The sequence below is a fragment of the Punica granatum genome, chromosome 8, assembly GCF_007655135.1.
Source record: "Punica granatum isolate Tunisia-2019 chromosome 8, ASM765513v2, whole genome shotgun sequence".
In the NCBI taxonomy this organism is placed as follows: Eukaryota; Viridiplantae; Streptophyta; class Magnoliopsida; order Myrtales; family Lythraceae; genus Punica; species Punica granatum.
The window spans coordinates 20,955,787-20,979,835 of NC_045134.1; the positions used below are offsets into that span (position 1 = coordinate 20,955,787).

The 24,049-nt window shown below is 35.4% G+C and overlaps 3 protein-coding genes across 4 annotated transcripts; 2 read left to right on the plus strand and 1 right to left on the minus strand.

Annotated features, from left to right (window-relative positions):
• Window positions 1–6,107: 6,107 nt before the first annotated feature.
• LOC116188340 (endo-1,3;1,4-beta-D-glucanase-like) lies at window positions 6,108–8,780 on the plus strand. 2 transcript variants are annotated; one of them, XM_031517624.1, is made up of 7 exons: window positions 6,108–6,337; window positions 6,854–6,875; window positions 7,134–7,260; window positions 7,421–7,511; window positions 7,626–7,715; window positions 8,151–8,251; window positions 8,374–8,780. In XM_031517624.1, the coding sequence occupies exons 1-7, from the start codon at window positions 6,190–6,192 to the stop codon at window positions 8,512–8,514; spliced, it is 720 nt and encodes a 239-aa protein (XP_031373484.1). In that variant the 5' UTR covers window positions 6,108–6,189; the 3' UTR covers window positions 8,515–8,780. The 2 variants fall into 2 exon arrangements, with proteins under 2 accessions (XP_031373484.1, XP_031373485.1); XM_031517625.1 differs by having other exon boundaries at window positions 6,109–6,337; window positions 8,377–8,780.
• Window positions 8,781–9,061: 281 nt separating this feature from the next.
• Window positions 9,062–11,557, minus strand: LOC116188341 (sm-like protein LSM2). The gene is made up of 3 exons (XM_031517627.1): window positions 11,401–11,557; window positions 11,020–11,178; window positions 9,062–9,401 (listed from the first exon to the last, which is right to left on the minus strand). Exons 1-3 carry the CDS (start codon window positions 11,401–11,403, stop codon window positions 9,282–9,284), a joined length of 282 nt encoding a protein of 93 aa, XP_031373487.1. The 5' UTR covers window positions 11,404–11,557; the 3' UTR covers window positions 9,062–9,281.
• Window positions 11,558–19,752: 8,195 nt separating this feature from the next.
• Window positions 19,753–23,142, plus strand: LOC116188584. The gene is made up of 5 exons (XM_031518031.1): window positions 19,753–20,089; window positions 21,032–21,215; window positions 21,432–21,846; window positions 21,964–22,041; window positions 22,326–23,142. Exons 1-5 carry the CDS (start codon window positions 20,003–20,005, stop codon window positions 22,828–22,830), a joined length of 1,269 nt encoding a protein of 422 aa, XP_031373891.1. The 5' UTR covers window positions 19,753–20,002; the 3' UTR covers window positions 22,831–23,142.
• The last annotated feature ends 907 nt before the right edge of the window (window positions 23,143–24,049 follow it).

Here is a 24,049-nt window from a genome sequence, read left to right on the forward strand (position 1 = left end):
TTTATTTCAAAACTAACCTACCATCAATTTTTTTCAGTGAATAGCCTACCATTAATTTTTAATTCAAAGTTAATGGAAAATCTAACGTGATACTTTTTGTGGGATCCATATTAATATATTATATAATTATATATATAATTCATAAAATTAAAAAAAATGAAAATTACAAGGGGAAAAAAAAAAAAAAAAAAACCTCCCGCCCCTGCCCTTGTCGAGGATGGGTGCTTTGTGAAGGGTGGTGGCTTTGCCAGCGGTCAGCACTCACTCATTGAGAATGTTGGCCGACCCAAAATTTACCCATGACCTCTTCCAAGGGGGGATGGTGGCCATTCGCGAGGTCACCATTCTCGAATTTGGTCGTGATTAAGCATTTCCATTCTCGGCAAAATTTGGGGGTGAGGACACCTTCCCCCTGGATTAGGTCATCAGCTACCCCCTCGACAAAGCATCCAATCCCGGGAAGGTCTGGGTGGATGGGTTTTTTTTATTTAAAGTTTGATTTGCTTTTATATTTTTTGAATTAAATATATGAAATGTATATATATATATATATATATATATATTAATGTGGGATCTACTAGTTGTAGCACCTCGTATTTTTTTTGGGAAAAATACAAAAACCCCTCTTGTGGTTTGGAGTTGAGACAAATTGCACATTGTGTTTTTGTTAAGGACAAAAACCCCTGCGATGTTTTTATTTAGTGTAAAAATTGCTTTTATATTTTTTGAATTAAATATATGAAATATATATATATATATATATATAATATTAATGTGGGATCTACTAGTTGTAGCACCTCGTATTTTTTTGGGAAAAATACAAAAACCCCTCTTGTGGTTTGGGGTTGAGACAAATTGCACATTGTGTTTTTGTTAAGGACAAAAACCCCTGCGATGTTTTATTTAGTGTAAAAATTGCTTTTATATTTTTTGAATTAAATATATGTAATATATACATATATATATATATATATATTAATGTGGGATCTACTAGTGGTAGCACCTCGTATTTTTTTGGAAAAAGTACAAAAACCCTTTTTATGGTTTGGAATTGGGACAAATTGCATCTTGTGTTTATGTTAAGGACAAAAATCCCTGCGATGTTTTATTTAGTGTAAAAATTACTTGGTTATGTAAGGATTTGAACTCATGACCTCTTACACCCTATGCTAGCATACTACCAATCAAGCCACCACTACTTTCTTATTTTTTAAACTCTACTTTTAAGTACTTATTAAAATCTAATATTTATTTTGGTGTAAGAAATATTAAATATAGATATTTTCTCACATTATTCTTATATTTCTTTGAAATCATCATATTTCTATCTTAATTATCATATATATATATTTTAATAATATGAATATTTATTTTATTTTAATTAAACGTGTGGTCCGACCCATCGAACTCCCTATTGGATCCATAAACCCATATCCCTTCCGGTTCATCATCCGGTCCGGTTTTGATAACATTGTCCGTTAGGCATAGGATGTTACGACGTTAGATTTTTTTTCATTTTTAGTCCTTAATCTTTAGCCTTTTAATTATTTTGATTCTAAATATTTTTTCTTTTTATTATTCATGTCCTCAACTTTTCATTTTTTTTTTCATTTTAGTTCTCACAAGAAAATCGAAAGAGAAGGAAGGGTCAGGACTGCCAATAGGCGAATCGATCAGGAACTCCAACTCGGAGTCCCTGGTCGATTAGTGGGATGGGGCCGCCAATCGGCAACCCCGACCATTCCACCGAGGTCACAGTACCCACAAAGGACGCTGGCGACCTCGTTGGAGGGGTCAAGGTCGTCAATTGGCGGCCCCGACCCCCTAGTTGACCAGGGACTTCGAGTTGGAGTTCTAGATCGATTCGCGAGTTAGGGCCACTAATCGGCGACCTTAACCCTCTACCATAGTCGTCGGTACTCACCGGAGGACACTAGCGACCTCGATGGAGGGATCGGCGACCCTAGCCCAATAATCGATCGGGAACTCCGACTCGGAGCCCCGGTCGATTCGGGGGCTGTGGCCGCCAATCCGTGACCTCAACCCCTTCATCGAGGTCACCAGTACCCACAAAGGATACCGGCAACCTTGGTGGAGGGGTCGATTGGAAGCCTCGACCCCTCCTTTCCTTTCGATTTTCTTTCAAGAACTAAAATGAAAAAAATTAAAAGTTGAGGATAAGAATGATAAAAGAAAAACGATTTAAAACCAAAATGATTAAAAGGCTAGGGTTCCTATGGTTAACGTCACATCTCGTTAGTGACACATCGAGATATGTTAATGACATCTCGTCACAATCATCACGTCACATCTCGTTAGTTTTTTTGTTACGATTTAATCATTTTGGTTTTTTTAGAACCATAGGAAGTTACGATTTAGAAAAATTTACTTGATGATTGTTAATGACATATGGAGATATCAAAAGCTCCATGAGAAGTTTTAGAGTGATCCTACATCGACATGTGACGTGAGAAAGTACAGATTAAATTGCATATAATAAGAGAATTGGTGCTAATCCCTCGAATAATTATCATAATTATTATTCGTTAAAAAATCTTATTGGTTCTTCCTCAATATGAGGTAGGATTATTTAAGATTTTCTCTGCCCCTTAATGCTCTTCCGAGTCCCAATTCAACTCGGTCCTTTCTCTTAATATGCATATACGAATATCCAACTATGTATAAATGCATTTATATATGTCTAATGTATATGTTTAACATTTAGTTGTATGAAAACTATTCCTTTTATACGTACTATTAGATGAAAGTTGATTTGTTATCTTGAATGTTGAATTATTTATAAAAGGGTAAATTATAAAAAAAATCCAAGTTTTGTAAAATGTCTCAATTTTGTCCTAAATTTTGTTTTGTAACAAAAAAACCATAAGTTTTCTAAAACGTCTCAAAAATGACTTCCGTTATAACTTCCGTCAATTTTTGCTGCTGATGGTGGGTCCCTTTAACAGTCCACGTAGGTCACACGTAGGCTAGTGGGTCCCTTTAACAGTCCACGTAGGTCACACGTATGCAAAAATTGACGGAAGTTATAACGGATGTTATTTTTGAGACATTTTAGAAAATTTATGGTTTTTTTTGTTACAAAACAAAATTTTGGACAAAACTGAGACATTTTACAAAACTTGGATTTTTTTTTGTAATTTTCCCTTTATAAAATGAATAAGATTTTTTTTCGATTCATCATGGTATTCGAAAGCCCAACGGGCGCATGACTAATTCAGTTTGAACCGGGTTGACTTACTAAGGAGTAAAGCTCTTACAACATGGATTTTCTCCATTCACAAGACTCGGACTTGAGATTTTGCTTGAAGGGAACAAACACCGAACTGTTTAAACCAACTCATGTTGGTTAAGTAGATTTTTTTTTTGTTTATATATATTAGATACAATTATCTTTTATTATCTGTATATATATAATATTAGTTTATATACTATAATGTATACTTCAAATTGATATATTTTATAAAATTAAATGAAATCTGCCATAATCATATTATGTGTTAAAACGATAAATTATGTTTGCACTTCTAATCTTATTTTGATTCCTGTAACTTTTGAGAATATAAGTCAAACTCATATTCGCGCCAAATTCTCATTGTAACCCGAGGGTTGTCACCTAATATTAAATAAAACAAAAGTGAATTATATCGGTGGTCTAAAAAGTTTCTTGAATGTTTCAAGTTGGTTCAATATATTTTTTTGGTAATTTGTTGGTACAAAAAATTTCAAAACTGTTTCAATATAGTGGATTCAGTCAATTGCCCCTAACGCCGTAAACATTTTGCTGATGTGGCGCGTTCTATGTATCACTTTTTTTTATGTGGAACCAATTATAGTGCGTCACGTCATTTAACAGGATATAAAATCTAAAAATGTCCAATAAAAATACGAAAAATAATAAAAAATATAAAAAAATTAGAAAATTATTTTAAAAATTTTAAAAATTTTAAACTTTTAATTTTAATTTTAAATTTTAAAATAATTTTTATTATTTTTAATTTTTAATTTTTTTTAAATTTTTTTAAAATATTTTAAAAAACTTTAAAAATAATTTTTTTAAATTATTTTAAAAAACTTTTAAAAATAATTTTTTTATTTCTTTCTATATTTTTATTAAAAAACTTTTTTATTTCTTTCTATATTTTTTTAATTTTTTAAAAAAATTATGTATTTTTATTATTTCTTTCTATATATGATTGGTTCCATTTAACAAAAGTTACACATAGGACGTGCCACATCAGCAAAATGTTAACGGAGTCGATGACAATTGACAGAATGCATTATATTGAAACGATTTTAAAATTTTTTATACCAACAAGTTATCAAAAAATAATCTTGGACCAACCTGAAATATTCATAAAATTTTTTGAACCACCGTTACAATTAACCCATAAAACAGTTACGTGGAATTGAATTGAATTATATTCATTGTTTGAAACTTGATGTTAGTTAATGAATTTTTTTATTATGAATTTTTTCGGTTAGAAATTTTTTTTATGTTTTAACAAACAAATTTGTTCTCGAAAGAATGCAAATAAATATTACAATAATCGATATAATAACAAAATGAACCATCTTACACATAAGGAAGAATACCAGTGTTAAATAAAATTAAAATACACAAGTTTTATAAGCTTCCCAGAGTAATATATTGAACTTAATTTGAAGCTATATATACCGGGGTAGATGAGTCATAACCATGTAATATTTTCTCAACCAAGGGTATCCTTGATGCGAAAAATTTTCTTCAAAGAATGCCCATTGGGTTTCGAAATTTCAATGAAAGGTCATTACCAAAAAAATACATAAAAAGAGGAAAGGTTCATTATTTATTTATTTATTATTATTATCATCATCGTTGTCGTCGTCATCATCAATTATCATTATCATTATTATTATTGCCAAATACATTACGTGCAAGACAGTATCTCCTTCAAAGTTGATCTTCACAAGTCTATCATTTTAGTTCCTATCAAAATGAACATATGACGAACTATCGGAAGATATCATCTTAAATATCAGGTCCCGAATTCGAATTGTCACAGCTGTCCTGGTACTCTTGGATGGCGGCAGCCCCCTTACCCCGAACTAGGATCCCCAAAATTTGGTTGGGATGGTCTAACCGTGGCCCCTTGTGGGCATCTTATTCAGGGAGCTTCTATATTGCGAACTTAATAAGCCATCACCTCAGATACATTTTTCCTTCTTTTTTTTTTTGTGGTCCAAAGCCATCATAGAAAACTCATCTTGTTAAAAATAATAAGAGGCTATTATCTAACACATAATATTTTATTATAAAATCAATTGTTCAAATTAAAAATGATTTACTAAACAAGGTGAATAATAATTTTCTCAATAGGCCAGGATGATCAAATATTAATATAATACGTCGTACTTATTGTTGAATAATATTAATTTTTCTTTTATTATTCTAAAATGAGGGAGTTTAGAAGCCTTTACAGCAATTAGTTTCAAACAAATCTTTCAAATATTGACTGAGACTACTCCCTATTTTTTTCGGTAGGAGACTAACTCCCGCTTAATTAGCCATTGATTTATCATTTCCAAAGAAGTACTTCTCCAAACATCCGCACTATTAATAAACGAGAAAATTTTAGATAATACTATCTTAAATAACGTGAGAAGGAAAAACTAATGAGAATTCATTAATGAATAATAATTATGGTAATTATCCAGGTGATTAACACCAAATTTCTAGTTTCATGCATTTTGATTGGTACTTTCTCACGTTACGTGGCGATGTCACTCAATAACTTCCCACTGATAAACTCCGCAGCGTGGAACAGACTGAGCAGTTAAACAAGAAGTTCAGCTTCAATTCTGCTTATTTATTTAATATGGAATTTCATTATATTTACGATTAGTTAAGTAGCCTTTATATGCCATAATCATGGAAAATTCTAAGGGTTAGGTTGACTCATTTTGGTACTTTTATTCAAATATTTAATTTTTCAGATCAAATAATTTTATTAATTGTGATAAATTGTATAAAGTACTAAAACGAAGTATTAAAGAAATGATCGTGACTCGTTGTCATATAAGGCGGCCGATCGCGTTGGACTTTCTTTTTTCTTTTTTCTGGAAATAAAAGCTCTTTTCCACTCTTCTTCCTCTGCCTTTTGGTTGTTTGTGGGAATTTAGCTGGTGAGAATGTCGGGGTCGCAGTGCTGTGAGAACCCGCCAACACTGAGTCCGAGCAGCGGCGGCGGCTCCGTCACCGAAATCGGAGGCCTCAAGGCCTACGTCTGCGGCCCCCCGGACTCCAAGCTTGCCGTCCTCCTCATCTCCGATATCTATGGTACCCAGAACTAGATTCATCCATCCATCCATTCGTTAATCAATTTCCCTTTTTCTTGATAATTCCGGTTGAGGTCGATGGATTCGATCAATTTAGGGGACCTTGATTTGCCCAATATAAGAGGTGTTATATTTTGGAATTATTTATGCCCTTTTTTGAACAATTTGTAATTTTCTCATTAGTTTTTGCCATTTTTGGAGGGAAGTCATGGTTTTATGTCTTGTTCTTCCATCATTTGTCTTGCTGTGTCTGATGGCTCTTGTCTCTGACATGTTCGAAACCATCCTGGGAAGGACAAATCGATTGAGTGATGAAATGCTAGAGAATAAATTGACTGAGTGATCCGATGTTCTTGATAACTCGGTTAGTTGCTTCACCAGTGTGTCGCAGTTTGAACAGAGCTCAACTCTGTCTGGAATGCTTCTGCTCTTTATGTAATTGCGTAGCGAGTTTTTCAGTTTTGAGTATCTGAAGCCATTCTGTTCGTTTTTCTGACCATGGTTGCTGTGTTCGCAGGATACGAAGCCCCGTTGCTGAGGTACTGCTTTTTTCTGGAATTTCAAATTCTGCAGCTCCTACAACTGCCAATTTCATGCTCTTATTTCTTCAAATCATCAATTTGCTAGACAGGATTCTTCGCCATTATTTAATGAATCAACCTTCATTCAGCATCCTCTAAAGTCCCTTCCAAGCCTCCATTTGATTCTGTTTGAGGCAACATGGATGTCGAGATGCAATAATAACATCACCTATCCTTTAACTTAAAGCTGTAGTTTTCTTCTCTGCTATGTAACAGGAAGCTCGCCGACAAAGTTGCAGCTGCAGGGTTCCATGTCGTGGTTCCGGATTTTTTTCATGGAGACCCTTATGTACCTGAAAACTCCGAGAGACCTCTTCCAGTGTGGATAAGATATCATGGAACGGTACTATAGTACTATTCATTCCTAGTTGTATCGCTTTGATGTAAAACCAAATTAGACGAAATACCTGTGTTACGCTTGCTTTTCTATGAGAGTTGTTCGCATGTCTCCCTTGTTTAAGTGTATCATCGCTAATGAATAGATGACCCCTAAACTGTTTCAGGATAAAGGGTTCGAAGAGGCGAAGCCTGTAATTGCTGCTCTCAAGAGTAAAGGAATAACAGCGCTCGGAGCAGCAGGATTTTGCTGGGGAGGTTTGATTTCCTCTTAACCTTTACAACTCCTGGACTGTTCAGGATCGTGTTAGATACTAATCACAAAGTCTATTATTCCGTCACTGAAACTCTGTTTCTTATTTGCTATTTCAGCTAAGGTGGTTGTGGAATTAGCCAAGTCCGACTTTATTCAATCTGCCGTGCTCTTGCATCCATCACTTGTCACCGTTGACGATATTAAAGGTTCATTTCACTTCGCCAGCTTGTGCTCATGATCAGTTACAAGATTTGTTTCCAACTTCAGGTTTCTCTAAAACTTGTCTTCGTAGTGAAGTTGAGAATTGTCAAAGTCGAGATTTTTCGAGTTGAGAAAAGCTTTTCCATTTTCCTCTTCCTGTTTCTTGTATGTAGAAAATGTATTTAGAGTACTGATTTTCTTTCATCACTTGTAAAATGAAAGCAGCTTCCCATTCTCCCATAGAGGACTCGAAGCACAAAAATGGATATATTCGGCCTGAGAAATGGAAAACTCGTTTTAATTTGTTGCTGTTTCACCGAAAAGCTTCATTTTTCTAAGTTCGTGTCACATTGATTTTCTCCAGCTTTTGAACTTCTCTTTCTAGGAAAGCTCCACTGAAGAGTCTTGTCTAACATTCACCATTCCAATCTACCTTTCAGAAGTGAAAGCCCCCATTGCAATCTTGGGAGCAGAGTTCGACCACATGACCCCACCCGAGCTCATCAAGCAGTTCAGGGAGGTTTTATTGTCCAAACCCGAGGTAAAAAGATATCACTGGAACTCTTCATCCTCTGCACTTTACCCGAAAATGTATGAGATCTTTAGCCCGTGTATCAACTGATATGTATCCTATTCGTACTGACTAAGTGATGTGGGCATCAGCAGCTGAATTGTTTTGTCAAATTATTCCCTGGCGTTTCTCATGGATGGACGGTGAGGTACGATGAGGGTGATGAGAAGGCTGTGAAGAATGCAGAAGAAGCGCACGCGGACATGTTGGACTGGTTCCTTCAGTGCCTTTAGTGAAAACCTAACTCAGATCTCCGGCTTTCGAGGTCTTCGCATTTGCATGTGGGTTTATATGTCTTGAAGGGTCTTATAGCTACGATTAACGTCTTCAAGGAAAACTATACCGAGAATGCAGGATTTTGCTCTATCAATGTCGGGAAAGGGGAACTGAACAATAATAATATTTTCATGTATATCACATGGGAATCATATGCCTGTAATATAATTGTTCTGAATTCGAAACTCCTCACTGTTAATAAGGGCAACGGTTGATGGAAAAAGAGGGGGCGTAAAATTGAAGTTTACTCTTTGGCTAGATTGCAGATAATTTAATCGTAGAGACATGTATTGTTGCCAAAAATCAAATCTAAGGGGGATACTTGGGCACCAACTGTGCCGTGCCAAACATAGCCAATCAGTTCCACAACATTGTGTGCCAACTATGCCGTGCCAAACATAGCCAATTACCGCATGGTATTGCCCGGAAACGGTCCGAACCAGTTCGGACTTCTGAATGCGATTTGTCTCAGAGGATTCATTCAAAACAAATGATCACCCGAAATGATTGCCAAGAAATTGCAATAAACTAGAAGAAACTAACATCTTAATCAATAGTTGTTCCCTAAAAATAAAATCCTTTTTTTTTCCTTTTTGGGAAGAGTTTAGAAATTTCCAGAAAATCAGGGATTTGCATTAGGCTTTCTAGTAGGAAGCATCACAAAATGTAGATAGGATCCATGGTTCATACAGGGAGGACTGATTCTGTCAGACTATATCAAAATTCAACCACCTCTAGCTTCTCTTCTTGTGGCATCGTGGAGCAATTCAATGTCCACTCCATCGGGAGGTAACTGTACGTACCTAACCACGGACCCTCGGATGAAACAGTTCCTCACCGAAAGCTACAAAAACCATGAAACAAGTTAAGTTAATAGAACATCATTATATGATGAAATTCATTAAGTAAACAACAGGACGACAGGATAGTAACAATCCAACAGAGAAAGTCCGGAGGGAGACTTCAAAGGGTTATTACATGCTTCCCAAAGCAACCATGGACTTGTTCATAGCTATTTTTCTTGACTTTAGCACACTTGATGAACCAAGAGAGGATAGAATGGCAATTCATCTAGAAGAATATCAATTTAGGCAAGCAGTTACATGGGTAATATTGTGCACGTGAGGACTTTTTCCTAGATCTGTTATGAATTCCTAAGCAAGAGACAAGTATCCAACTTCAACTTGTCAAATGGATTGAATGCAGAAATCAATCCCCAATTCAGGAAATTCCTGGGAGAAGCCAGAACTAGCAGTCAGTGTGATGCCGAGTCATTTTTCTATATATTGCATGATTGATGTTAGAGGTGATATCATTCTATTCCTTTAGCACACTCCAGTAAGTAAAACATGTCAGAATCCTTTCATTCTTCAGTCATAGCATCTCTTTTAGTACTTTAGACGATGAAGACTTTGATCTATTAGATGTATATATGGGGTCAATACCATCAAGAGCTTCAGCAGCTCTTCATCGAAGGGATATCTGAAGTTAAGCTCACTCTACAGTGTCGCTGGGTGGTTAGGTCATTGAATAAGAGAGGGGAGTAGCTTGAAGCAAAAGGTCATGCGAGGGCTCTTCTAGGCTTTTCACTATCTCAACCTTAGAAACAATTTGAAGTTTTATGTCATGGGAAGAGGATAAGAAATTAAAGCATATGAAAGATAATATTAGTGGGAATTCCACAACTTTGAAGCAGAACTCTCAAATTGTGAACATATTCTGTGATTTGAGCATCCAATCCTATTCAAGCAGAGCCTTGCCCTTCATTACCAAGAGTGCCAAAATATGATAAACTTTAAGAAATTGTTTGGTTCAAGGAACAAATTTCTTATTTCCTGTGCCCAATATGCTTAAACCTCTAGGAACAGAATGCAGCTATAACAAGTTATCGCCAGACCACTATGGCTAAATATTGGGCAAAGCAATCAGAAATCCATTTAGACCACTAAGTGGCTTACAAGCAGCAACTATTTTTTGCTCCGTCCACCTACGTAAAACCTGTACTACCACCATTTCTTTTCTTTGACACTGAGATTGAGATAAGTTCAGTTAAAACACTAGCAGCTACGTACAATTCAGCACAGTGGACAAGCTCTTCTTCTAAGTTAGTGAACAGCCAAATTCCCAGTATCAATGGAAAACCCATACAGCTAATGATGTAACCTGACAAATTTCTTCAGGGAACAACCAGACCAAAATATGAGACTACATCAACAGATGTAGATATCAGTTCAGCATCCAGGACTGGAACTTCAATATCCAATACCATAAAACTCGCAAGACAGCAAGCACGAGATAATTCTGGCACCTCAAATGAGCATAAACTCAGTCAATTCACGCTAACTTCTAAAGCCCAGGACTCAAAGTCAAAGACCATACCTTTAGAACATACTTGACTCGGAAACAACTAACAGCAGATCCAAACCTAAACGATTCAACAACAGAACATGAAATGAACGTACCATGTGAGGATACTTGTCTTGGTCGACAACCCTGGTATTCTCCAGCTTGATGTTGAGGTACTGGTCGACGGAGTGGAGCGTCCCTCTGATGGCCAAGTCATTCTTCAGCTCCACCGTCACTTCTCTGCCCACCAAATCCTTGAAGTACGAGAAGAACAACTGCAAGAATCCATTAATACCCACGGAATCAACGAACTTGTTGACCTACTCGAAGAATATCAACCCTCCACTGCGCAATTAGGGCAAATATCGAACACGAGGCATATTGATAGAGAGAGAGAGAGAGAGAGAGAGAGAGAGAGAATCACGATACATCGCAAGACTAAGCAACGAAAGGAAAGGTGATGGGGGTAGAGAGAGAGAGAGAGAGAGAGGATTCACCATTGGTGCCCGCCGGAGGAGAGAATTGCAGCGAAGGGGAGAGCTGCAAGACTGCGACTGCTCTGAGCTCCAAGTAGAGAGAGAGAGAGAGAGAGAGAGAGTGAAGAAGGAGACTATTTTAATTTTTCAGAGATTGCTCTCGAGTTTGAAAGTATTAACATTTGGTCCTCAAACTCCACTTATATTTCGTTTACAATGGCGTAGCGGCCCCTTCAGAACTACTAGTGAAATTTCCCTCACTTCATAGCGGAAATCAATATCGTCTATGATAACAAAAAGTAATTAGTCTATGATATGTGACTTTCAATTTATACATCACTAATTAAGTCTAAAGTAACAGTCAATAAATTAAGCGTAAAATAACAGTTAACAAAGTTTATAGTCTCCAATGGGGGGAAAAAAAGTTTATAGAGCATCTAATACATTAGGCGATGACCTTTTCTCGAAAATGTTGTAGGAATTATCATTTCAAATTTTCTATTGGATAAACTATACATGGTAACAAAAGAAATTGACTATTAAATTAATTTTCAATATCTCATGAGCGTATCGTTTACGCGGTTGGATTTCTAAAATTTTAAAATTAATAAATTTACTATTAAAAGTGAAATTCTTTTTGTTAGCTAAGAGTACCGTTGTAGAAAAAAATTTAACTTATTTGGAAAAAATTATACAAAAAACTAATTTTAAAAGAATTAAAAAAACAAGTACCATTAGATTATATTACCTACTTTTCATTTGAAATATTAAATTGTTAGAACTCCACCACCTAATCTCCGTTTTTTAATAAAAATTGAATTTTCAATTTCTCTTAGAGCATCCGCAAGAGGGAAAAAAATCGGTCCAATTGCTGCTGACATGGCAACTAGGCCAACCCAGATTTCTACTCCGTCTGGTTTCGAAATCGAATTTTAAAATTTTAACTCTAACTTTAACTATACTCTCTACATAATAAAAATCAACTCTTTAAAGTAAAAAATGTGGAGCCTATATATAAATCCACATACACTTCTATTATACTCAATTTATTTTTTAATACTAAATTCTCTCAACTATTCATTACTTTTTCATACTTTTTCTCATAATTTAACAAAATAATCATTACAACTCAATTAAAATCAAAACTCAACTCAACTCAACTCTAAAATCAAACACACCTCGTCTTCCTATTGTGAGGGATACACCGGGCTGAGAGACACTTTGCTCTCCAATAGGAGAGTGCCAGGTGGCAGCCGTGGCCCATCGCGCTTGCCACCCCATTCACCCTTTTTTTTTTAACGGGCAAACGGATTTTTGCCTTTTATTTTAAACGTCCAAGAGCCCTTCAACGGCTCTTTGGCTTTAAAAAAAAAATCTGTGCAATTTTTTGAATTGTAAAAGTAAATTTTTTTCTTAAAATATTAAAAAAAAATCAACTTTCATCCAAATACCAACCTAACATCCTTCACACATAAACTTCCTTCTTGTTTCTCCTCTCAATTTCAAGATGGATCCACATGTGTATAATGTTGTTGTTAATCAATTAGTATAATATTTTTAATTCAAACTGAATTTGTTACAGTTTCTTAATTTTTTTAAGACCTAAAAATGTTAATTTTTGAACAATTTTAAAAATATTTTTAATCCGAAATTAAATTACATAATTAAAAATTATTTAATAAATATACAAATAAATTTATTTAAAAAAATGTGGGCCCACAAATGGGCTCCCGGAATAGGTATTCCTATTGTGGAAGAGAGGGACAATTTTCCCTTTGGGACAATGCGGGTGAGGTGGTACCATGCAGGGCCCTCTAACTTGGCAATTATCCCTTGAATTGGGCTTCATTGTTGCGGATGCTCTCAGGTCCATTTGAACTAACTTATCACGTCATGTACTGGGGTTATGAGAAAATTCTGATTTTGAAATAAACCCCGTAAAACAAGTGATAACATCCTAAAATGATCTAAGTTATTGCATGTTGTACTATAGTTATAGCGAAAATCAATTTTTTTGATAAACGTAGTTCAACAAGAAATAATAAGGCCAACTTGAATTAAGTTATTACATTTTGTTATGTGGTTTTTATCAATTATGATTTTGTAATAAGTCCACTTCAAGAAGAGATAATACCCAATTTACACTTTATTATCGCATATTACATTTAGTTATTGCAAGAAATATATTTTGTGATAATCTCATATCAAAAAGTGATAATTAGGAAAAAATAAAACTTTAAGCCATAACATATTGCACTCCATTCTCTTTCTCCCCTTCTATGTTGTAGTGGAATCCATTTGTCATTCAAAGGGAGTTTGTCTGGCTACATGGCAAATACCTAAAAATTTCTGGATAGATAGATAGATAGATACTTACTTTTCATTTGAAATATTCAGTTGTTAGAACTCCATCACCTAATCCCCATCTTTTAATAAAAAATTGAAGAAGAAAACAAAAATACTTACGAGAGTAAAGAATAATATCTACTCTCCTAAAGAATTTCATGTTGGAACTCTACTTTATTTAGTCAAATGTACAGAAGATTAAAAAAGATGACATGTTTACCCCTAAACTTTGTTAGATGGTCACTTACATCCTCATAAGTCTTAAGTAGAGCAAAGTCCAGCATGAAGCCATGCTGACCTGGTAGTATAAGCATGTGTTTGATAACATAAATTAAAAACTGAAATTATTTTCAGCACTTAATTTTATTCGGCTTATTTGATAAACACTAAAAAAATGACCTAATTTAGTAGACATAAGTTAAAAAAGAACTTAATGATTAAGTAAATGGGGACCTACTTAATGATTAAGCACCTGAATGACTGAATTGCTCAGCTAGGGCATTTTTCTAATATTTGCAACGATGCCCCTAAAGTTTTTCATAATATCAATTTGGTCCTTTTTATTTTCTAAGAGAAGGTTAGAGAAAGAAACAAGAGGGGGGGGGGGGGGGGGGGGGGGGGGGGGGGTCGGGGGAAGGAGCGATGGTGAGGTCGCCTAGGACCTCGTCTAGCGATGGTGGCTAGAATCAGGGCCACCACCGCCGGAAATCTCCCTCTCTAGAGAAGGACAAGAAATTAGAGCGGTGGGGGCTCCGACGCCAACCCCCACTGCCACAAATGAGACAGTTGACGACATCGGAAGTTACCAGCGATCTCGTAGTAGCGGTGGGGGTTGGCGTTGTAGTGCCCATTGCTCTAATCTGTCCCCTTTCTCTCCTCAATTTTGAAGAGAAAGTGAGGGCTCGATCCTCAATTATCGAGGGGTGGTGGCTCAAATCTTGGCCACCATCAGTTAGGTGAGGTTGTCGACGACTTCTGGTGCAGTCGGTGACCTCACTTAGGGCGGTGGTAGCCGGGATCGGAGTCACCACTGCCCCATCCCTGTCCGATGTTATTATTTTGTGTTTTTAAAATTTTCGTTTTTTATTTTCAGTAATTGAATAAAAATTATATGGGGTCAAAGTATGTAAAAGGTAAATATTGGGCTAGAAGATAAATATAACTTTAGAAAACTACAAATTTTCACTTAACTTTACTAAACAATTTTGACTTAGCCAATTAAACACTTATTCTCTCAAACGATTAATTTTCAACACTTAAGTTTAAATTGAAACAAATACATGCTAAGACTGATCTGGCCAAAAATTGGCCTCAAAGAGATTCTATTTGGCATTTTCGTTACAAGTTTAAAAATCCTTTGTATTGTACGACCACCGCGGTAGAGGTCTACCCTAACTTGGAAATTGTGTGGTTGGACTCGGGATGGGTTAGTCAAGGATCGAATAAGTATTTATTTCTGAAGATAATGAAGTTTATTTATGTGTTTTTTTTCATCTAAATTTCTTTTACGTTAATGGGTAGAGGTACCGAGAATATTTTATACAGTAGAATTACATTATGGGATAAACCCTTCAAACAAGAATGCAAATGTGAAATTCGGATTAAAAATCGCAAAAACTTGACGTCTGGATCATAGCAGCAAAAAAAGGTGAATGCTTGAAGACAAAAATGATTTAAAAAAATTGAATTTAGAATGAAAATGACAAAAACGCCAAAAATTTAACTAGACGAAATTTTAGTAGTCACTTTTATATGAGAAAAAAAATAGGGCACAACCTCCTTAAGCTTGTTTTGGAAGTATTTTTGCTGATGAAAAGTACTGAAATAAAATTACTGAAATAAAATTATTGATTTTAAATTAAGTTAAAGTGTTTGATCAATATTAATTTAAAATTAGTGAAAGTAAAATAAATGATTGATTAATATTTTAAAATATAAAATAAATAAAAGCAGTCTTATAGCACACATATATACCTATTAGGAAAAATTGCATTAACAATCGCCAAAATCAACTAAAACCTTAGTTTGGGAAATTCTCATGAGACTTTGCTTTACTTAATTACGAAAAAAGCGCTTATAATACGTCTCACTACATTCCTGAATCAACTCTTATCTTCATCCATACTTCTATTTATATAATTTGTGTATAAATATTTAACAAATCTAAAATTAGTACAAGCTCAATTTTAAATGGTTATCAATAATGTATTGCCTCCGCAATATTTTTCTCGTGATGTTAAGAAAACAAAAAATCTAATGTATGCATTGAGTTTCACTCTAACATCTATCTATTCTATACATATAGTAAAATTAACTTGAAACGCAATAAATGCGCTTCAATTAATGCATTTAAAAAATATAAAAAGACATACTATTTTAAAATTATAAAAAATAAAAATAAACTAAAGACATTGAAATACTAACAAAAAATATATATTTTTAATCAAAAGTAACCAAAAATATATCATTAAAGATAATGAAAATTTAAAAATTTACCAAAAAAGCAGATGATACTAAAAAACTAAATCTATGAATGAAGCTGTATTGGACATTTTCAATTTTATTAGAATAATATTTGCATTATATATATAAGTGATGATCATGTTCGAATATTAAAATTAATAATATATATAACTTATATTAACATTATTGAAGCCTAAATACAGTAAGATATACATATCTAATTAAAATAAGCATGTGCAATGCATGAGACAATTAGTTGTTAAATTATTATTGAATTGCAGCATTTACTCTAATTGTAATATTTAAAATTACTCTGATTTTCACACGAACTATTACTCTATTTTATTGAAAATTATTTTTAAAATTGCATTTAATAATGAAATATATTATTACTAGCCATGCCACTGGCGCATTGCGTGGGATTATTATTCATGAAAAATAATATATTTTATTATATAATTAGACCTTTAAAAATATTAAGTATTTTATGATTGTAAAATTGTTCGGAGATTTTCAAATTGACAATAACATGAAATGAATAAAATTACTTTAATCAAAATTAAGTAACTTTATCTACATAAATAAGTACTTTAACTCAAAAAAAGAGAATCATTTATATATTTTATTAATAATATTAACATAATCAAATTAATAAAATTATTTTAATTAAAATTACAGTAATTAGTTTATGTTACAATATAAATTTAAACTGGCAAAATTGAAATGTACTTGTCAAAAGTTCTAGGGATTAGTCTTGATTTGTTGCAAGAGGTTTAGACCAATCTAAACTTAGCCCATTTTGTTTCAGTTTGCATAAGTATGAAAAAATAGTTTTCTATGAGTAATAATTCTTTTCAAAGGATTAATCACCTTAAAAAGTATGACCTTTGCACATTTTAAAATATAACATGACCTTTGAAAAATAGCATAAAAAGGCATGACCTTTGCATTTTTTCCTAAATATAGCACGACCTTTGGAAAGTAGCATAGAGACTTTTGCATTTTTTTTCTAGATATACATGACCTTTAAAAAATAGTACAGAGAGGCACCTCATTCAAGTTTAATTGCGCATCTAGTACGATGCCAATTATTCCGTTAGATTGTAACGATAACGGCTAATGTGGAGTTAACGACATTACGTGTCACAACATAATTGGACGAGTAGAAGTCATTGGTTTTTATTTCATTAAAATATTAAAAAGAAATTAAAAGAAAAGAAAAAAGGATTCAACTTAATAAGAGGAAAGGGGGATGGGTCAACAGTGGTGGCTACGTCGGTGGCTATCGTCTCCCAACTGAGGTCGCTGGCCGCAGCGAGATCCCTATTGGGGGGGGGGGGCATGATTGGGGCACCCATCGCTGGAATTGAAAGAGCTCTGAAATTGAGGGCATTTTCATTTCGGCGATGGGGGACTCGATTGCATCCTTCGCAATTTACAATCTGCTCCTTTTTTTTTAAAGAAAAAATCTTCCTTTCTAATTTTTTAATTTGTAAAATTATTTTTTAATTAAATAAAAATATGTGGGACTCACTCGTCCAACTATGTTGTGCTACGAGGTGTCATTAGTTATCATCATTATATTTGACGAATAATTAACGATATACTAGGGTCGTAACCAAACTTGAAGGTCGTGCCTTTCCGTGCTATTTTTCAAATATCGTGGCATAGAAAAAAGATAAAGACCGTGTATTTCTGTGCTACTCTTAAAAGGTCGTGTTATATTTAAGAAAAAATGCAAATGTCGTGCATTTTTATACTATTTTCCTAAAAGTCGTCCTATATTTAGGAAAAAGTGCAAATATTGTACTTTTCTATGTAATTGACCATTTTTCAAAAGTATGAAAAAATAGTTTTACGTAAATAAGTACTTTACAAAAATTTAAACTCTTTGTTGCATAAGTAACAAACTATTTTTCGAAGTAACAAGCATAAGATGTTGCTATTCTCTACTCGATATGTTGTTGATGCTACTGGAGCTTCAGTTAACACAACCTAATATAAAAGAACCTTAAACTAATCTACATCTTTTTATATATGTATCTATTTATTAAATAATTCGGACTACTCTAATGAGAGTCTTCCATTCGTGCGATGAGCTGCTACGTAGTATTATCATGTGAGGAGGAGCTGTTACATAAGCATTGACAATCTCTCATTAAATGCATTCTTGCTTCATTTTAATCATCTTTAACTATCTTCTTCCTTGTAGGTAAAGCAATGCAATAAAGAATTAAGAGTTTGACATATGACATAAAGATATAGATTCTAAATATGAAAATTGATCTTTCTAAATGAGATTAACTGAAATAACATGATAACGATATATAAACAAACGTTGCACTGTATAGAGCACTAGTATTATGTAAATAAGTGTGTCAATGAAGTTGAATTCAAAACCATGATTATTTATCAGTGCAGGATCTTCCACCACTGCATTAAACCCCTTGGTTATTTCCTGACTTTTTTACTTCATTGCAAATTCACATGACAAGGCTTACCACATGACAAAAGTGCCTGCATTGATCTTTTGTATTAATTAACGCAAATACTATGGATAGGTCATAAGATCAATGATGATCTATATGTAAAAATTATTGGAACCGTGACTTGGTTTGGACCAACCTACCGGTTGAGCCTTCTCGTGCATTCTTAAACGACAAACTCGGTCGGTTGATCCCACCATTATATTCTTTTAACAACATCTGTTATTTTGCAACAAGAAACCATCTAGACACGCCAAGTTAATACGTGAGACACTTTATTTGTAACTTTCTAAGCGTACCAGTCTTTTCGTGTGAACAAGAGAATCGGTTGTCAAATCTCAGATAGAATTCTCATCGCTTTTAATTGTGCTCTTTTTTAACCCAAAAAAAAAACAAAGAAACTCACCAGGTTATATGGAATGGGAGTTGAGATAATGTTAGGGAACCCACCAAAGTATAATGTCTATCCGTCCAGCCTAATGCCAAGGATCATGATGCATAAGCATTTTCAATTATTACGGCTTCCGAAAAAATGCTGGTTAGTAACGCCCAATTAACCATTTTGGTGGTCTCGAAGACAGCCATACTTACTCGATATCGAGTTCAGGTCTCGATCCTGGTAGCTTCGGGTCAAGTTGAGCTCGGAACGTGGACCCGTGATAATGTCATCATCAGAGCCAGAACTATGCTATCAAATTGGGTCCACTAGGCTAGATCAATGGTTAATAGCAAATATGCAGGCCGGTTTGTTTTCAAAAATTTGATTTTAACTTTAACTTTAACTCAACACACTACATAACAAAAATACACGTTTCCTAAGTCAAATTTATAATTATATCTCATTTGTCCTTTTCCACGATCAAAATCAAAATCAAAATCAAAATTAAAATAACTTTAATTTTGAATCCATATACCCCGCAGATTTTGCAGATGAGAGGACCGGCAATTTTCAGTCCTTCCAGAACAATCCAAAAGCCATCTGACAGAGACAACCCCCCCTTGTCTTTATCTCACAGGAGGCTCCAACCTGGATTCCTCCGAAAGGCCTTGCGAGAGCCTCAGGGGCCACTAGTTCAACCCTTGAACTCAGAAGATTTCAAAAGATCAAAACAAGTGGATCTAATTCATCCCCACCGCACAATCAGCAAAAAATCCCTCTGTTTTTTTCTGGGTACAACTCGGGAAAAGAAAAAAAGAAAAAAGGAAAAGCCTTTACTTGAATTTTGCTGGGATATTGAGATGGGTAAGTTTGTGGTGTAAAGTGAAACTTTATATAAGATCGAGAGGATACTTGGCATCCGAATCTTTGTTTCTGGTATCGGTCGGGAATGGCCGAGCTCTGCCTGGTGCCCTGTCATGGGTGCCCTTCGGGTCTCGTCTTCAATCAAGAACATGGCCTCAGCAGGGTGTTGAAGGCAAGTCCCTGAGCTCCTCTCCCTGTCTTTTATTTGGGTTCTGATCATCAGTCGGGGTTGTTGTCTTAATTTGTGTCTGAATCGGGTTTTGGAGTTCTTGATGTTCTGTTGGGAATTGGGATTATGGGTGCGGCATGGGCGTTGACTTTCGGCTTTGTTTGTTAAACAACTGCTGTTGAGTGTTTTTCTGAGTTTAATGATCTACCGTTTGTCTTAATTTGTGGTTGATTCAACTGAATTTTGCATTTTCTGACGATGTTGGGGTAACTGGAATATCACGTCTCTGTGTCTGTTCGATATAAATATGAAATGTCGTGAATCACGTTTAGACTTTATGAATCTCTTTAGTTAATAGTTTCAAACAAGAGTAGGGGATGAGCCGATTTATCTTTTAATTGAATCCTGGTTGAGCACGTTGAAGATAGTGGGGGACTGGAGCAGCAGTCTTTGGTTTGATTGATAACATTTCCAGGATTTAAACTCAAGTTTTGAGGGAAGCGGTTGAAGATTGAAACTAGAAGCTAATGATGGCTTCAACTGTTGAAGGCAATAATATAGTAATCATGTTGGTTTCCGTTCTCCTAGTGTCAAAGTCATGCTCCTGTTCTAATTCAGGTCACATGTGATAGCTTCATCCCGTTCTTCTAACCGGCAGATATAATTGAACTCACTACATGTAGTATTCACAGAAACTGCAACTTAATGTGGGGTTCTTCCACTCCTTTGTTCTTTATATTCCTTTTTTTACTTTTTTGCTTCCAAGTTTTTCGATTAGCTTCGGAGAACAGATGCTGTCGGTATGCCTTATTCGGAGAAGAGATGTGTGCTTTTGATTTTTGATTGTTTGTGATTATGATACTGGATTGTTAGATCAGCAAAATGGCACTAAAAGCATGCGAAGTTCTGGGCTCATGATCATGTTCTGGATCTTGGACTTTGCAGGATTGTCAATCACTTCCGGCAAATTATGGGGGGAGACAAGAAATTGCAGGAGGGCTCCTTCACCTCAGCCGGATCCAGAGTCAATTTAAGGAGCGATGGGAACCCATAAGCGGATTTCTGGAATCCAATCAGTGCGCAAAGATTGACTCCACTGTGAGAAGTCCCAAGATTATTGACATGCAAGGTAAGGAACCACTAAATCATACTTACGTTTGAGTTTCTTTGAAAAAATTCACTCTACTGTGCTTTCTGTCTTTCCCATGTGGAGGCCGCTTGAAGATGTTTAAGTAGCGATGCCTGTAATGTTAATATATAAGAGTTAAAGGAATCTGCCAGTATGAGTAGTTAGTGAAGCAGAGAAAATTGATCTGAAGATGGTATGTCTTTCTTGTGATTCTAGATGGCGGTGTGACATCGGAGCTCTTCACTTTTCCGATATCTGAAAAACCAATAAGGCACGAGGAAATGCTGCATTTCCATGTGTCCAGATCAAACGACCCAGAGAAAGTACTGGAAGATGTGCCCCTGCTAGCAAACTTGGATCTTCAAGCAATCACAAACGAAATTCTGTCCCGGCAACTCACGTCTCCTCTCATCTATCCCAATGGTGAGCTATACTCCCAGCAGCCTCTTCTAGACTTCGTTGGAGACTTGGCTCGGGAATCCAAAATTACCATTCACCCTGATGGCCGCGTGGAGTTCACTGGAAGTAGGACCGAGATGAAGGACCTGCTCTCGGTTGTTGCAGAGTTTTACTTATCAAGGAGCTCAGCTAACTGGAGAAAGCATATGTTGCTTATCCCGCATTTCAATAGGTATGAAATATGTGCTGCAAAGGAATTGCTGAATGTTTCTTGAAACAAAATTGGTAGCGCTCTTATGAAAATGTTCTTTTCATTGCTTCTGAGGATCTTCTCATTGAAATCTGACAGGCTGAATATCGATGAGACTCAGGATGTCTTTCCGAGGTCAGCTTTGAAACTTGAAGCTATGACAGTTCCTCTGAAGAGGTATCACACTCCTGGTGTATTTAGTTTCTCACGATTTCATTTCATTATCTTGTCAACGTGAAAATGTTTTGAAACCTAAGAAATTGACGATCTCGTAGAATCCCAAAAACGTCAAATGATCGGATTAGCAGAAACAATGTAACATGTCCGATACACATCAGAAAAATCTCAAAAACATTCGTCATCTTTACACACACACACACACACACAAATGTATATATGCATGAATCTATGTATGCTTGTACATTTGAATACACTCCTGATGGTGTATTATTATGTATCAGCCCTGAAAAAGTCAAGACAAAGCCATCTCATCAGAAGAAGAGTGGGAGAAAGGCCAGGAAAGAACGGGACTTGTACAAGAGAAACTCGTTCCACACATGCGAGAGCCTCCTGTCCCTACTGATGGACAAGAGAAGGGAAGAGAAATCAACCATCCTCTCGCTCAAGAAAGCAGAACCCGAGCTCCCTGAGCTCCTGAACCAGTTCTCTGCAGGCATTGCTGGTACAGGGATCGCGGTTCTCTTCTCAGTGATCTGTAAGGTTGCCTATGGGAGGGTACCCTTCTGTGCGTCAAAGCTCCTGAGCACTGGATTCGGGTTTGGGCTCGTCTGGCTCTCCTGGGCAGTGAACAAGCTGAGCTCCACGGTTACGTGCGTGAGCAGGAATGCAGGGAAGGCCGGGGCCTTGAAGGAGAAGGAGATGATAGAAAGGATCGATAAGAGTGTGAAGGAGATCCACTTCCGAGCCATGACTATAATGGCCGTGGCTGTTCTGAAGTTCGTGTGAGAAGCTTTGCATAATTGCATCCATCACAGATAAAGGAGGAGCATCGAGAGCACTTGGAGTTACTGATGGTACCGTAACTTTAGATGCCGTGATCGAGGTCTGTAGTAGGATTGGTCTGCGTTGGGTAGGTTGCTGGTGAATATAGTACGGTGTAAATTGCACTTTTGTAGGGGTGTGTGTGTGTGTATGAAAGCAGAGATGGTGGGCTCGACGGTCAGATCAAATTTTCTCGAGCTTTTGAGTTTCTCAAATATATATACAATTTTGGAGTTTTCTAATTTTCTAATATTATTTAATAATTTCATCTTCTTATTTTTTAATTCCAAAACATTTAATTGTAAGTTTTAATTTTGATATATTAAAGTATAATATGTGATGTGTAGAAGGTGACCAATCATTCAATGTGAAAGTAAGTCTTTTACTATCACTAGTAAGAAATAACATGCATTGCATGTGAGAAATTTGATTTTAACATAAATCCTAGACGGTCATTTAAGATATTTAAAAGATAAAGTATTAAAATGGGCCATTAGATTGTGTCGTCTTTTTTTTTTTTTGGTGGTGCCTCTCTCATTTAAAAAATGCTGACGTGACATCTCCGTCAGAGAGATGAGTCTCTCTACAAAGAAATCGGTTTCTCTGCATAGAGACATCTCTCTTTGTGAGAGACTCAACGAGCGGTTGTTGCATGACAGTTATGGGCTCCACGCGACAACTACAACCTTTTTTTTTTTAAATTCAAATTGTGAGATCCAATTACACACTAAAAAATAGAAATTACAATTAGAGTTGTGAATCTCTCTTTTTATTGAGTACGTCTCTAAATAATGCGGTGATTATGTTGTAGTAAGGAGCTTACTTTAGAGACTCAAATCAGAGACTAGGGATGGACATAGTCTTACATTTGGGAGTTTTTCTTTGTAAAAACATTTTAAAGTCATAAGATTTATTCATTTGTAAATAACAATTGCGTTTCAAAATATTTTTGAATAAGGCCTCCACATATTTTTTAGTATTATATCATTGCAATTTAATAAATTTTCAGAAAATGAAATGAAAACTTAATACAAAATAAAGAGACCAAGGAGGGGAGGGGTGGTGTGGGAAGCCATATTCAAAAGAATTTTCCGAACTGGTTTGGTACTTTTCCCTATTTCCAAAGTTAGCCTTATTTCAAGAGAATTTATCCAAGGACAACAGATTACAACATATATGGTAT